Genomic DNA, 14,151 nt, shown 5'->3' on the forward strand with positions numbered 1-14,151 from the left:
TGCAAATACTTGAGTGATGCTATAAACAATGTTATGCCATCCTTGCATCACCAAGAGATATGTGAACATGTGCTATAGTTTGCATCATATCTATGTCATAGTTGCAAATACTTGAGTGATGCTATAAACAATGTTATGCCATCCTTGCATCACCAAGAGATATGTGAACATGTGCTATAGTTTGCATCATATCTTGATTTGATATTGTGAAGAAAATGCAAACTTGCTAGAAAATCTCAAATGTGTGCATCATGTAAAAAGTCCTTCGTAGCTTTATATGATTACATGATGAATGGTTACAAACACTATCATACAAACTTGATGATGTATGTCATGCCTTGACATCATTCTTGAAGAGATACATCATGATGGGCATCATGATGGGAGCATTGATAAGTTTAACTGATCTAACTTATCAATACGTCACTTGAATTCTTAGGTCTTGAATTCAAGGTTGACTTATCTCAACTATGGCATATAGATAAGGGGAGTTAAGGACAACTCCTTTATCAATTGATTGTCATCATCAAAAAGGGGGAGATTGTTGAATCTCGGATTTTGATGATGAAGTCAATTGTCATTTGTTATCTAATCTATGTGTTGAGATAAGTGTGCAGGATTAACTACGATGAGAGTAAGACAAGCAGCAGGTGTTGCGCCGGAGTCAAGATCATGATCACGTTGGGAGTTCGAGAGTTCGACGGAAGTTCGGACGGTCGTCGGAGGTTCAGCGAGAACAGATCCGAGAAGTCCAGAAGCTTGCCAAGCGAAGCTCGTCGGAACTCGCCAAGTGGATCGTCGCAAAGTCCAGGAGTATGCCGGATGTCCGCAGAAGGATCACCGAGGGTTTATCGGATGATCGACGGAAGTTGGCCGGAAACTCGCCGGAAGAAGCGATTGACGCATCGGAGCAAAGCTGCAGAAGTTGTCTTAGAGTTAATCGTAGTTAGCATGATGATTAAGCATGAAAATGGGAGGTGAACCCATTAGCTTAATCTTGGGGCAATTGGGCCCCTGAAAGATTCAAATTGGGCCGAATGGAGTGAACCATTCGGACCCTGATTGCACCAGGCGGTGCAACCGCCCCAGCCAGGAGGTGCAACCGCCTGGGCTGTGAGGTTGGGCGGTGCAACCGCCCCAGCCTGGAGGTGCAACCGCCAGGGCTGTGAGGTTGGGCGGTGCAACCGCCCCAGCCAGGAGGTGCAACCGCCAGGGGTGCGAGGCTGGGAGGTGCAACCGCCCCAGCCAAGAGGTAGCACCGCCAGAGCTCAAGTTTCGAGCTCTGCCAGGCGATGCAACCACCGAGCTCAGTCTTCGAGCTCTGGCAGAGAGGTGCATCAGCCTGAGCTCAGTCTCGAGCTCTGCCAGGTGATGCATTCACCAAGCTCAGTCTTCGAGCTCTGGCAGAGAGGTGCATCAGCCTGAGCTCAGTTTCGAGCTCTGCCAGGTGATGCAACCACCGAGCTCAGATTTCGAGCTCTGCCAGGTGATGCAACCACCGAGCTCAGTCTTCGAGCTCTGCCAGGTGATGCAACCATCGAGCTCAGTCTTCGAGCTCTGGCAGAGAGGAGCAATCGCCTGAGCTCAGTCTTCGAGCTCTGCCAGGCGGTGCCACCTCTCCAGTCAAGAGGTGCAACCGCCTGATCCCAGAATTCTGGGATTTGATCGATTTGATCGTTTTGAGCTCGAATTTTGAATTGGGTTGGGGATTATAAATACCCCACCCATTCAGCACTGAAAAGATACAGACCTACACCGAAATCTTGATCTTTTCTGTGATTCTAAGAGCTCAAAAGTGTTGTAAAGCCTTTAAGTCTCCTCCTTCTGTTCTTCAAGTTTTCAATTGTAAAGTGAGGAGAGAAAGGTCTGTAAAGGTTGTCTCCTAAGCCTGTCAAAAGGAGAGAAATTGTAAAAGGGCAGTTTGGCCTTCGCCCATTGAAGGAAGGCACCTAGTTGACGTCGGCAACCTCATCGGTGGAGGAAGCCAAAAGTGGAGTAGGTCAAGGCTGACCGAACCACTCTAAATCTCTGGTTTGCGTTTATTTTCGAGCACTTTATCATTACTGCAAACCTCCCTCATCACTACTGCTCTCTGCGCTTTCACGAACAAGTTCTAAGTGATGTTCTTCCAAATCTGCATTCAGACGTAAATCGGCTTTCCTCGCTCAATCATCAGATTTCAGTTCACGTTTACGTCTTGATTTCAACTGCATACTGCCTTCTGCGAGTATACAAACGAGTTTCAAAGTTTAGACGTAAATCTGCGTCTAGACGTAAAACTGCGTTTAGACGTAAATCTGCGTTTAGACGTAAAACTGCGTTTAGACGTAAATCTGCGTTTAGACGTAAATCTGCGTTTAGACGTAAAACTGCGTTTAGACGTAAATCTGCGTTTAGACGTAAATCTGAGTTTAGACGCAAAACTGCGCTTAGACGCAAAACTGCGCTTAAACGCAATCTGCGCTTAGACGCAAACTGCACTTAGATACAAACTGAGAATTTGCTTTTGCATCATAATAGTTTTTGAACGAACGCAGCTTTTGGTTTTTAAATTATTGTAAGATTTCCGCTGCACTAATTCACCCCCCCCCCTCTTAGTGCTCTCGATCCTAACAGGTACCGCCAGTACCCCCCGAAAATCTGAGATGAGACATTTTTTTGCTCCGATTTTAAAGCCGGGGCCTATAAATACCCCACTCCTTTCTGCATGAAAGAGTAACTAAAAGAACAGAAAAGTGTGAAAAAATATTTAAGTGTTGGGGTGTAAAAGTGTTGTAAAAGTGCTATGGGTCCTCCTCTTTCTTTAGCTTTGTAATCATTAGAGAAGAGGTGTAAGGCTTGTAAGGGTTGTCTCCTAAACCCGTGAAAAGGAGAAGAGCTTTGTAAAAAGGTGGTTGGTCTTCGCCTATTGAAGAAAGACCATTAGTGGACGCCGATGACCTCGACAAAGGAGGAATCGAAAGTGGACGTAGGTCACAATGACAGAACCACTATAAATCCGGTGTATTCTATCCTTACTGCTTTCTTTCATTACTTATCTGCACTCTACGCTTTACATTTACTCTAAGTCATTACTTTCATTACTTTCCGATATGGGCTTTGATGAAACGATTTTGTCAAACGAAACTTTCCAAATCAACGTAATTTTTATCTCTAGCACTAGCCAGAAGATCAAGGTGAGTGGACCATGGAAAATAGTTGTATTAGCCAAAGTTTATAATATTGCTTGGTAAGGTTTGGTACAGACGATATTACGGGTGCTGGTTTTTAGTCTTTTTTTTTTAACTCTCTATAAACGGGAGGATTGCGTTAGGTCAATACCGATCCCAAGCTTGGATAAAAAATGTGGAGGGTTGCGTTAGGTCACCGAAAACTAGTTTAAAACTATTTTAGATCTCATGGACATGAATTTTAACCCATTTTAGTATAGAACTAGATCGTCACTCAGAAGTGACGCGAGACATTTTCATGACTTATGTGTCCTGAATTACAAATGATGGGCTAGGAGGTCGCCCGAAAGCGACCGAACAAATTGGCGCTCGGATGTGGTACCAAGTAGGCAAGAGTTCTCTATAGTTTTCAACCAATGAGAGTAAAGAAGTTAGTCCAAGATCAGAGGGTTAGGTTAGCAACTTGAAATATAAGAACACTTTCAGGGATGGAATTAGAATCGGTACACTATGATAAAAAAAAGAATAAATATTATTTACTTACAAGAGAGTCAGTAGGTAAGGGAAAAACCTAGAGAGATTAATAGTACTGGATTTAAGATTTGGTATACTAAAAAAGTTCAGCACAGAAGTGATGTAAGAATTGTTGTTCATAAGGATTTGAAAAATAATATTGTAGATGTAAAAAGATTTATAGATAGAATTATAGTTCTAAAATTTGTAAAATGACAAGATGTTATGAATATCATTAGTGCTTATGCCCCTCAAGTCGAATTTGATGATCAAACAAGAAGAGAATTTTGGGAAAGCTTAGATGATATCATTCAAGGAATACCTATAACTGAAAAGCTTATAATTGAAAGAGATTTGAATAGTTATGTAGGGAAAATATATAGTGAATATAAAGGGGTGCACGAGGGCTTTAGTTATGGGGAGAGAAATGAAGATGGTATGATTTTGGATTTTGCAACTTCACATAATCTTATAATTATAAATACTCACTTTAAGAATAGAGATGAACATTTGATTACTTATAAGAGTGGTCATAACTATAATCATATAAACTTTTTTCTCACTAGAAAGGTAGATAAAGTTATTTATAAGAATTATAAAAATTATACTTAGCGAAATTTTGATGAATCAACATAGGTTGATGGTATTAGATATTTAGTATAGAAAACGAAAGAAGAAAATAATAAAAAAATTTACTAAGACTAGATGATAAAATTTTAAAGATGATAATATAAAGACTTTTAATAATAGGATGGAAAGGGAGGCAAATTGGAACTTAGATGAAGATAATATTAATATTATTTAGACTATGATGACTAATATAATTAGGAGCTTAACAAAGAAGATTCTTGGTGAAATTAAAGGTAAAGGTGTAATCTTAAGAGAGAGTTGATAATGATGCGAGAAAGTTCAAAAAGTAATTTTTACTAAAAGATAATGTCTTAAAGATTGATAAAATTATAAAAATGAGAAACAATTTAAAATATATAAAGAATCTAAAAAAGAGAGTAAAAAGTGGTTAGTATGACAAAATATAAAGCATATGATAATTTTTATAATAAATCAGGTACTAAAATGAAGCAGATATATATTGAATTGCTAAAGCTAGTAAAAGAAAGTGTAAGAATTTAAATAATATTAGATGCATTAAAGACGAAGATCAAAGAATACTTATTAATGATAATGAGATTAAGAAAAGATAGAAAAATTATTTTTATAAATTATTTAATGAATATTCGACATAAGTCTTATATTTAATGATAAATAATAATTATAGATTTGTTCATAAAATTAGAGCTAGTGAAATAAAAGATGCATTGAAAAATATAAATATAGTTAAAGAGTGAGACATGATGGTATTCCAATTGAGATATGAAAAAGTTTATGGGATAATAGAGTAGTTTGGTTAACCAACTTATATAACAAAATCATGAGATTCAAAAAGATGCCTAATGAAGAAAAGAAAAAATTTTCAGTACCAGCTTATAAGCATAAGGGTAACAAATAAAATTGTTCAAATTATAAAAGAATTAAGATCATGAACCATATTATGAAACTTTGGAAAAAAGTTATCAGAAATAGGACAAGGCCTGAAACAAATATCTTTGAAAATTAATTTGATTTTATGCTTGGAAGATTAATTTTAGTAGCTATTTATTTATTAAGATAATTAATGAAAATTATATGAAGAAAAAGAAAGATTTGTACATGATTTTTATTGACTTCAAGAAAGCCTATGAAAGGGTTCCTAGAGATTTATTATGATAGGTTTTAGAAAAGGAAGATGTATTCACTAATTTTATTGATGTTATTAAAGATATATATGATAATGTAACTACTAATGTTAGAACCATAAGGGGGCATATCTAGTAAGTTTCTTATTAGCATAGGATTACATCAAGGAACCGTATTAAGTCCTTACCTTTTTACATTGAGAATGGATGAACTTACTAATCACTTACATGATAGACCTCCTTGGTATATGTTATTTGCTGATGATATTTTCTTAGTTGATGAGAATTTAAGTGAAATTAATTATAAACTTAAGCTATGGAGGTAATCATTAGAAACTAAAAGTTTTAGATTAAGTAAAACAAAAACTAAATATATGAGATGTAATTTTAGTAATTCTAGAAATAAATAGAATATAGTTAAGTTGGATAGACAAAAAGCCCACTTTAAATAAGATATTTAGATATCTTGGATCAATTATTCAACAAGATGGATAGATCAATAAAGATATTATTCACAAAGTAAAAACAAGATAGTTAAAATGATGAGGGACGTCGAACGTCTTGTGATCATCAGATACTTTTGAGATTAAAAGGAAGATTTTATAAGCCGGTTGTGAGACCAATAATGTTTTATAGATCCAAATGTTGGGATATTAAGAAACTATATATACAAAAAGTTCATTTAGCTTTGGCCTATAATGGTCTTTGAATAACATAATGATGGTTTGCAAGGATATGGATGATAGTCAACAATGATAGTGGTGGGAGGCAATAGAAGTTGGTGGACACCAACTAAGCAATGACTATGATCAACATCCTCAAAATTCATTGGCGAGTACCAACAACAACCATTCAACTGATTAAAATGCTGGTTTGATATATAATGATGGTGGTTAGCTAGTAATAATTCATTCTTTGGCAATGACAACAAATAAATTACAACTTCAAATATAATTTGAGGTATTTCTAATATACAACTTAAAATATATGATCAAGATAAATATAATACTAAATGAAAAGGATATAATTCAGAAAATCCAAATTAAAATAAGAAGATAGGTTTTAAATTAAAACAAACATAGATAATTAGCAAATCATCATCTATTTCACAAATATATAAAAGAATATGTTGATATAAACAATATAAGTATAGTCTAACAAAATATGTTGTAATGTTGAAATCAAGAATAAATATTAAATATAAAAAATAAGATAAAGCAGCTAAATTAATGTAAGCATACACTACAAAGCCATCAAGATATATACAACAACAACAACTCCATAAGCCATAAAGATATATACATATAAAAATTTTAGTAAATTGATATTAAGAATAAATATTAAATATGTTGAATCTCGAATTTTAATGATGAAATCAATTAATAAAGTTATGATCTAATGAGTGTTTGAGTGACACAGGACTAACTTCGATCATGGAAAGACAAATCGATTGAAGTAGGAGAATCAGACTTTAGGTCGGAGAGCATCATGTCAGAGATTGGACGTCGGACAAGAGGATTGATCGACGTGCCGAAAGATGGACTTTATGCTATGAGTTCGAGCATCGAGCCAGAATGATCGAGCATTACGCCAAGAAGGTCGGATGTTGCGGGAGGTCAACATGTCGATGAATTGAGCAATACACCGAAGGAGAGGACGATGCGCCGAAGGTTCGGATGAAGTGTCGAATGAACCAATGACATGCTGGACAATATAGGATTCATGTTTGTAAATGTTTGTGTCTTGATTGAAGTAGTTTAAGTTTTAATTGAGTTAGTTTTGGGTATAACTATGACAACTTAATTAGGGGCTTATTGGACCTGAATCAAGGCTGAATTAGACATATTGGAAGGCCAATTTAGTGACATGAAGTTGGGCCAGGCGGTGGAACCGCCTGTGAGCTGGAAAGTACGAAATATACTTTTCCAAAAAACTCGATGATGGTATCGTCAAGGTCAGCGGTGGTACCGCCCAAACTGACAGTGGTACCGCGAGTGCTCAGGGTGGCAGGTAGTGGTACCACCGATACCTCGAAAACCCGAAGATTTGAATTTTTGGCTCCATTTTTTAAGCCAATTGGGGCCTATCAATACCACACTCATTCTAGCTTGATGCAATAAGAAAGAGGGAAGAATTCTTGAGGATAAAAGTATTATAAACTCTTTTAAAGTGTTGAGTCTCTTCCTCCTAAAGTTTAGAAGTTTTTCTAAGGGAAGAGTGAGGTCTTGTTATAAAAGAGAGGTATAAAGATTCTCTCCTAAGCCAGTGAAAAGGAGAATGGGTTGTAACAAGGATAATTGATCTTCGCCCGTTGAAAAAAAGATTAGTAGTAGAAGCCAATAGCCTCGATTGAAGAGGAATCGAGAGTGGACGTAGGTTGGGACGATCGAACCACTATAAATCTGGTTTGCATTCTTGTTTATGCTTTTTCTTGTAATTACTAATTGATTTAGTTGCTCACTACTTTTACTCATATTCCAAGTTAAACATATTTCCGATACAAGTTTCATCGAACGAAAGTTTTCAAATCATAACTTTTTCGAAAGCACTAATTTACCCCCCCTTCCTCCTCCTCTCAGTGCCTTTACGATCCTAATAGTTTGTATTAAAGTTTGATTCTCTCAGTTAGTTTAATACTCAAGAGAAATTAAATGGCTTTTTTCAACAATCAAGAGGGTCACTTTATCACTCGTCCTCCTATGTTCAATGAGACGAACTACATGTATTGGAAAACACAAATGCGGATTTTCTTGCTTTCTATGGATTTTGATCTATGAAACGTTGTAGAGTTTGATTTTCAAAAACCCTTTAAACTAATAAATGAATAGAATGATTTTGAAAAAAAAAATATTTTCGTTAAATGCTAAAGCTATGAACGCTTTATTTTATGATTTAGACAAAAATGAGTTTAATCGTGTTTCTATATGTGAAACTGCACATGATATTTGGCACATACTTGGAATTACTCATGAAGGCACAAATAAAGTAAAAGAATATAAGATTAATCTTTTAGTACATAGTTTTAAATTATTTAAAATGAAGACAGGCGAAACCATTGGTGACATGTACACCCGTTTTACGGATGTTATCAATGGTTTAAAAGCTCTTGGTAAATGTTTTACTAATTTTGAACTTATCAATAAAATTCTAAGATCCATTCTAAAAAGTTGAGATCCAAAGGTAATTGCAATTTAAGAAACAAAGGACTTGAATAACTTTCCTCTTGAACAACTCATAGGAACATTAATGACTTATGAAATGACTTGCAAGGCACATGACGAACATGAGAACAACCTTCCAAATAACATGAAGGATATTACACTTAGAACCAAAGAAGACTACTCGAGCGAAAGCTCAAGTGATGATTATGACATAGAACTTTTTACAAGAAAATTTAAAAAGTTCATAAAAAAAGAACAAGACTAATTCTACAAAATGAGAATATAAAAATGAACTTAAAAAGGATACAATAATTTGCTATAAATACAAAAGGCCAAAGCACTTCAAAACTAAGTGTCCACAACTAAAAAAGAAGCTACTAGCACAAAAGAAAAAGAAAGCACTCAAGACGACTTGGGACAAATCAAGTGCATCAGAAGACAAAGAACAAACCAATGAAGATGAAGAGCAAACCAATGAAAACGAAGTGGCGAACTATGCATTTATGACTTTCGACGACGAGGTATGTGCCTCACCTAAAATGTCTTTACCTTACAATAAATTACTTGATGCATTTCATTATTTGTATGACGAACTTAAATTAGTTGGTAAGAAATATAAATTACTAAAAAAGGATCATGTATGTCTCTGTAATGAATTTAATAAATTAAAAAATGAGTATGATAAATGCTTGTCAATACCTTGTACTAAATGTGAAGAGTTAAGAGTCATTCAAAAAGGAAAATACATTATTACAACAAACATTAGAAAAATTTAAAATTGATAACAAACCATTAAACATGATTCTTGCTAATAAAGATCTATGTAGAAAGGAAGGAATCGACTTTGTAAGTAACATTCAACAAAAGCCAACTACATTTGTTAAATGACTCACATTACATGTTCCCCCTAAAGTTATATGTAATTTTTGTGGTAGATGTGGACATTATGCTTATAAACGTTCATTTAAAAAATATAGCTCTCATAAATTAGTTTAGGTTCCTAAAGGAATTATAAATGACTTAATGTCAATAGTTAAGATAGGTAGATCTAATCATGAGGGACTCAAAGTTAAATTGATACCTAGAACAAACCTATCTTTCTTGTAGATATGTCTACAATCAAAAGCTAGGAGCAAAAAATAATATCTTGATAGTAGATGCTCAAGGTCTATGACCGGAGATCTAACACACTTCACAAAGCTCTCTAGTCGAAACAACAATAATAAAGGAAAGATCATTGGAATTAAAATTTTTGGTAACAAATCAAATCTTTTGATTAAAGATGTTTTATTAGTTAATGTGTTATACTATTGATCTTGATGATTGTCATGACGAAACTTGTTTTTCAATTTTAAACGATGATGCATGGCTTTGGCATAGAAGATTAGAGCATGCTAGTATAAAATCAATCATATAAATTGAAACTAAAAGATAAATGCATTTTTGTTGAAAATTTCTCTATCTCTAAAGCTTATCGTGTTTTCAATAAGAGATTAATAAATCTATTTATGTTTTTTTTATAAATCTCTTAAACTAAGAAAATGATTTTGATAATGATTTTAAATTTTATAATTTGATTTCTTCTCTCAAAAACAACTTTGATACATCTACTTCTAAAGAATCCTTACGCAAGAAATTGAAGTATGTAAATGCACATCCTAAGGAGCTAATTATTGGAGATACATCAAAAGATGTTCAAACTCGTTCTTCATTGAAAAATATTTATTCAAATATATGAATCGAGAACTTTTACTATTTATTCTCGGATGATTCTTTTCGTTTCTTAATGAGAATATTTATCCAAACAAATCATGATCTTTCTCTTGATTTATCGATATTTATAACTTGAGATTTATTCTATATAAATCAAGATCTTTTATTGTTTATTCTCCTATAATTCTTTTTACTGTTTATTAAAGAGAATATTTATACAAATGAATCATGATTTTTCTCTTGATTTCTCGGAATTCATGACTTAAGATTTCTTTTGTATGAATCAAGATCGTTTACTATTTGATCTCATAAGATTTCTTTTTACTAAAGAAGAGATTCATCAAAATGAATCATGATCTTTCGATATTCATATATTGAGATTTATATACTCTTTTATTTATGACTTGTATGCCCCAACATCAAATTGATCTTTCATGTGATGATTGGAACATTGATGTAAATTGTTACACCATTGTATCCTTCCCTTTTTTTTCTGACAATGACAAAGGGGGAGAGAGAATTACTAGCTTACACATCTTCAAAAAGAAACAAAAATTGCTAGCTTGTACATTTCAAAAAGAAGCAAAAACTTGCAGACTTGCACTCTCCTTTTTATTGATGACAAAGGGAGAGAAGTTATAATGACTTGAAATTTTAATGTTTTGGAATCATGCATGTTATGATGTACCTTGATGATTTGAAATTATGCATGCAATACTCATGATTTTATGATGATGATGTATGCAATGATATGCATACGAAGTAATGATTATTTTAATATGATGTGTTACATATGATAAATATGATTCATGATAAAAATTGTTTCGACTTGAATTCAAAGATATTATGATTAGGAGGTTATCATTTTCTGAATTCGAGTTTATTTCGATGTGTCATATAGATAGGGGGAGTTTAGTTAAAACTCTGTCATCAATTGGATGTCAGCATCAAAAAGGGAGAGATTGTTGAATCTCGAATTTTGATGATGAAATCAATTGATGAAGTTAAGATCTAATGAGCGTTTAAGTGACGCAGGACTAACTTCGATTATAGAAAGGCAAATCGATTGAAGCAGGAGAATCAGACGTTGGGCTGAAGGATTGGTCGACGTGCCGGAAGATGGACTTCGTGCTATGAGTTCGGGCATTGGGCTAGAAGAATCGGGCATTGCGCTAAGAAGATCGGATGTTACGGGAGGTCAACATGCCGATGGATCAAGCAATATACCGAAGGAGAGGACGATACGCCAAAGGTTCGGATGAAGCACCGGATGAACCAATGACACGTCAGATAACACAGGATTCATGTTTGTAATCATTTGTATCTTGATCGAAGTAGTTTAGGTTTTAATTAAGTTAGTTTTAGGTGTAACCATGCCAACTTAATTAGGGACCTATTGGGCATGAATCAGGGCCGAATTGGACCTATTGCAATGCCAATTTAGTGACCTGAAGTTGAGCCAGGCGGTGGCACCGCATGTGAGTTGAAATCTATGAAATGTACTTTTCCGAAAAACCCGACGGTGGTACCGCTAGGGTCAGCGATGGTACCACCTAGTGTTAGGTGGTGGTACCGCCAAGACACAGTCTCCTAGACTGTGTCAAGCAGTGGTACCGCTCAAACTGGCGATGGTACTACCAATGCACAAGGTCGCAGGCGGTGGTACCGTCGGTACCTCGAAAACTCAAAAATTTAAATTTTTGGCTCTATTTTTAAAACCAATTAGGGCCTATAAATACCCCACTCATTCTTGTTTAATCCAACAAGAAAGGGGAAAGAATTCTTGAGGATAAAATTGTTGTAAACTCTCAGTGTTGAGTCGCTTCCTCCTAGAGTTTAGAAGTCTTTCTAAGGGAGAAGTAAGGTCTTCTTGTAAAAGAAAGGTGTAAAGGTTCTCTCCTAAGCCTATGAAAAGAATAAAGAGTCATAATAAGGGTAGTTAATCTTCGCCCGTTGAAAAGAAGATCGGTAGTGGAAGCCGATGACCTCGAGTGAAGAGGAATTGAAAATGGGTCTAGGTTGGTACAACCGAACCACTATAAATCTGGTTTGCAGTTTTGTTTATGCTTTTTCTTGCAATTACTAACTGATTTAATTGCTCACTACTTTTACTTACATTCCAAGTTAAACGTATTTCTGATACGGGTTTAACCGAACGAAAGTTTTCAAATCGTAACTTTTTCGAAAGCACTAATTCACCCCCCGCTTTAGTGCCTTTTAATCCTAACAAAATACAAAAGTAGCAGATTAAGGAACTAAATTATAACAACCAGTTAGATAAAATAAAACTACAGTAACAAAATAGATTGCAACAAACATACACATAATGAAACTACAATAATTCATTAAAAATTATTAATTATATTAGTTACATAATTATGTAAAAGCATTAACATATGATATTCTAATTAACATAACATCATCCTAATATATTAATAAAATAAAAATTCTGGTGATGGATATTCAATTGTGATGTTTACAATTAGCAATGCTGATGGTGTATACTGAAAGGTGAGTCTAGCTGTTGAGAACAAGCAACTAAGCAATGTCAGTGGAGACTTGAAACACCAAAAAGAATTTCAGTTTGCATATTCATTACACTTAAAACTCATCATTTTCAAGAATAAAAACTAAAAACACCTCATTGAATTTTTAGATTTCTTACTGTCATGAAGCACACAAAGCTATTGTTGGAGAACATAAACAAACAGGCTTTGCCTCAAGGATAAAAGTTAGATTGCATTCAGTTCCAACGAACATGAGACAATTTATAAGTATACAGCTACATGATGGTCTATACATTAATAAATAGGGTAATAGCTGATGTAAGAAGTTATATTAGATGATATAGTCAACCTTCACGCCCTTTCAACAAATTTTGTCAGCTTTTTTTAATTCTTATCACACACAAAAACACACAGACAACTAAAGCAACAAATACTAAGTCTCTCCGGAGAGCAGCAGATCTCTGTAAAGTGACTAATGCAGAAATATGGTATTCATAGTTGACTCCAGAGAAACAAAAATGTGATCCTACCTGGTGATGTGTTCTTAGCAGTATCTTGCAGTTGGCATGAATTTCTTGAACATGCACAAGTGCCTTGAAGAAATTCTCACCAAGTTCTTCTTCCCTTAAAGCATTAATCTGCAGTTATGAGGCTCGTGTCAACATGGATAACCATTCAATAAGGTCAGTTATTGGATGTCTATAACTTCAGATAGGGTATAGCATGTTATGGCTTCTATAAGTACCTCATCATTAGAAAGCTGGTAATCACGAAGGAAGCATGACACGATTTCTTGTCTTTGAGTAGTTAGCTCAAGTTCCTGTTTTAGCCTCTCTGTGGTACTAATGATATCCCCTGTACTTTCGCTGCAGCCGCTCAATGCTTTTGCAATCCTGCATGAATAAAGTCTTGGCAATATGACCCCATAGGCATAATATTCGAAATGGAAAAAAAAGCAGACCTGATAAGACGAAAAGGCACATAATACTTGCACTGACAAGAAAAGCAGCAGATAGTTCAGAAACATGCTTTCGTCAGCAAAAATTTACAATTGCCTCAACTTGTGGAATGAAGAGAAATTATTTCTCAAATTGGTAGGACTTGAGACCATTATTTTCCCATCTTTATCTTGTTTCCTATGGCATCTTGGTTGCATTAAATTTTTTTTTCCTAAGAATCAGGTATGCAGCTTTCTACCTTAAAATTCATGTATGTAACATAGGCTAATCCATTACAAAGAATCAGATACGCAGCTTTCTACCATGAAACTCATGTATGTGACTTAATTCATTAATCTACTATTGCACTATGCACTGTGTTCCTTAAAAATTTCTTGTTCAACAGCAATAAATCT

The 14,151-nt window shown here is 34.7% G+C and overlaps 1 protein-coding gene across 1 annotated transcript in view; it reads right to left on the reverse strand.

The window, feature by feature from the left end:
* The window catches only part of LOC103994560 (conserved oligomeric Golgi complex subunit 6), a 37,850-nt gene that overhangs the window by 21,163 nt on the left and 2,536 nt on the right, over positions 1-14,151 (reverse strand). The window contains exons 3-4 of the mRNA XM_009414923.3: positions 13,543-13,690; positions 13,328-13,435 (exon numbers count right to left, since the gene is read on the reverse strand). Of these exons, the coding sequence (XP_009413198.2) occupies positions 13,328-13,435; positions 13,543-13,690 (256 nt within the window). The remainder of the gene's footprint in view (positions 1-13,327; positions 13,436-13,542; positions 13,691-14,151) is intronic.

The sequence above is a fragment of the Musa acuminata genome, chromosome BXJ2-8 (genome assembly GCF_036884655.1).
Source record: "Musa acuminata AAA Group cultivar baxijiao chromosome BXJ2-8, Cavendish_Baxijiao_AAA, whole genome shotgun sequence".
Classification (NCBI taxonomy): Eukaryota; Viridiplantae; Streptophyta; class Magnoliopsida; order Zingiberales; family Musaceae; genus Musa; species Musa acuminata.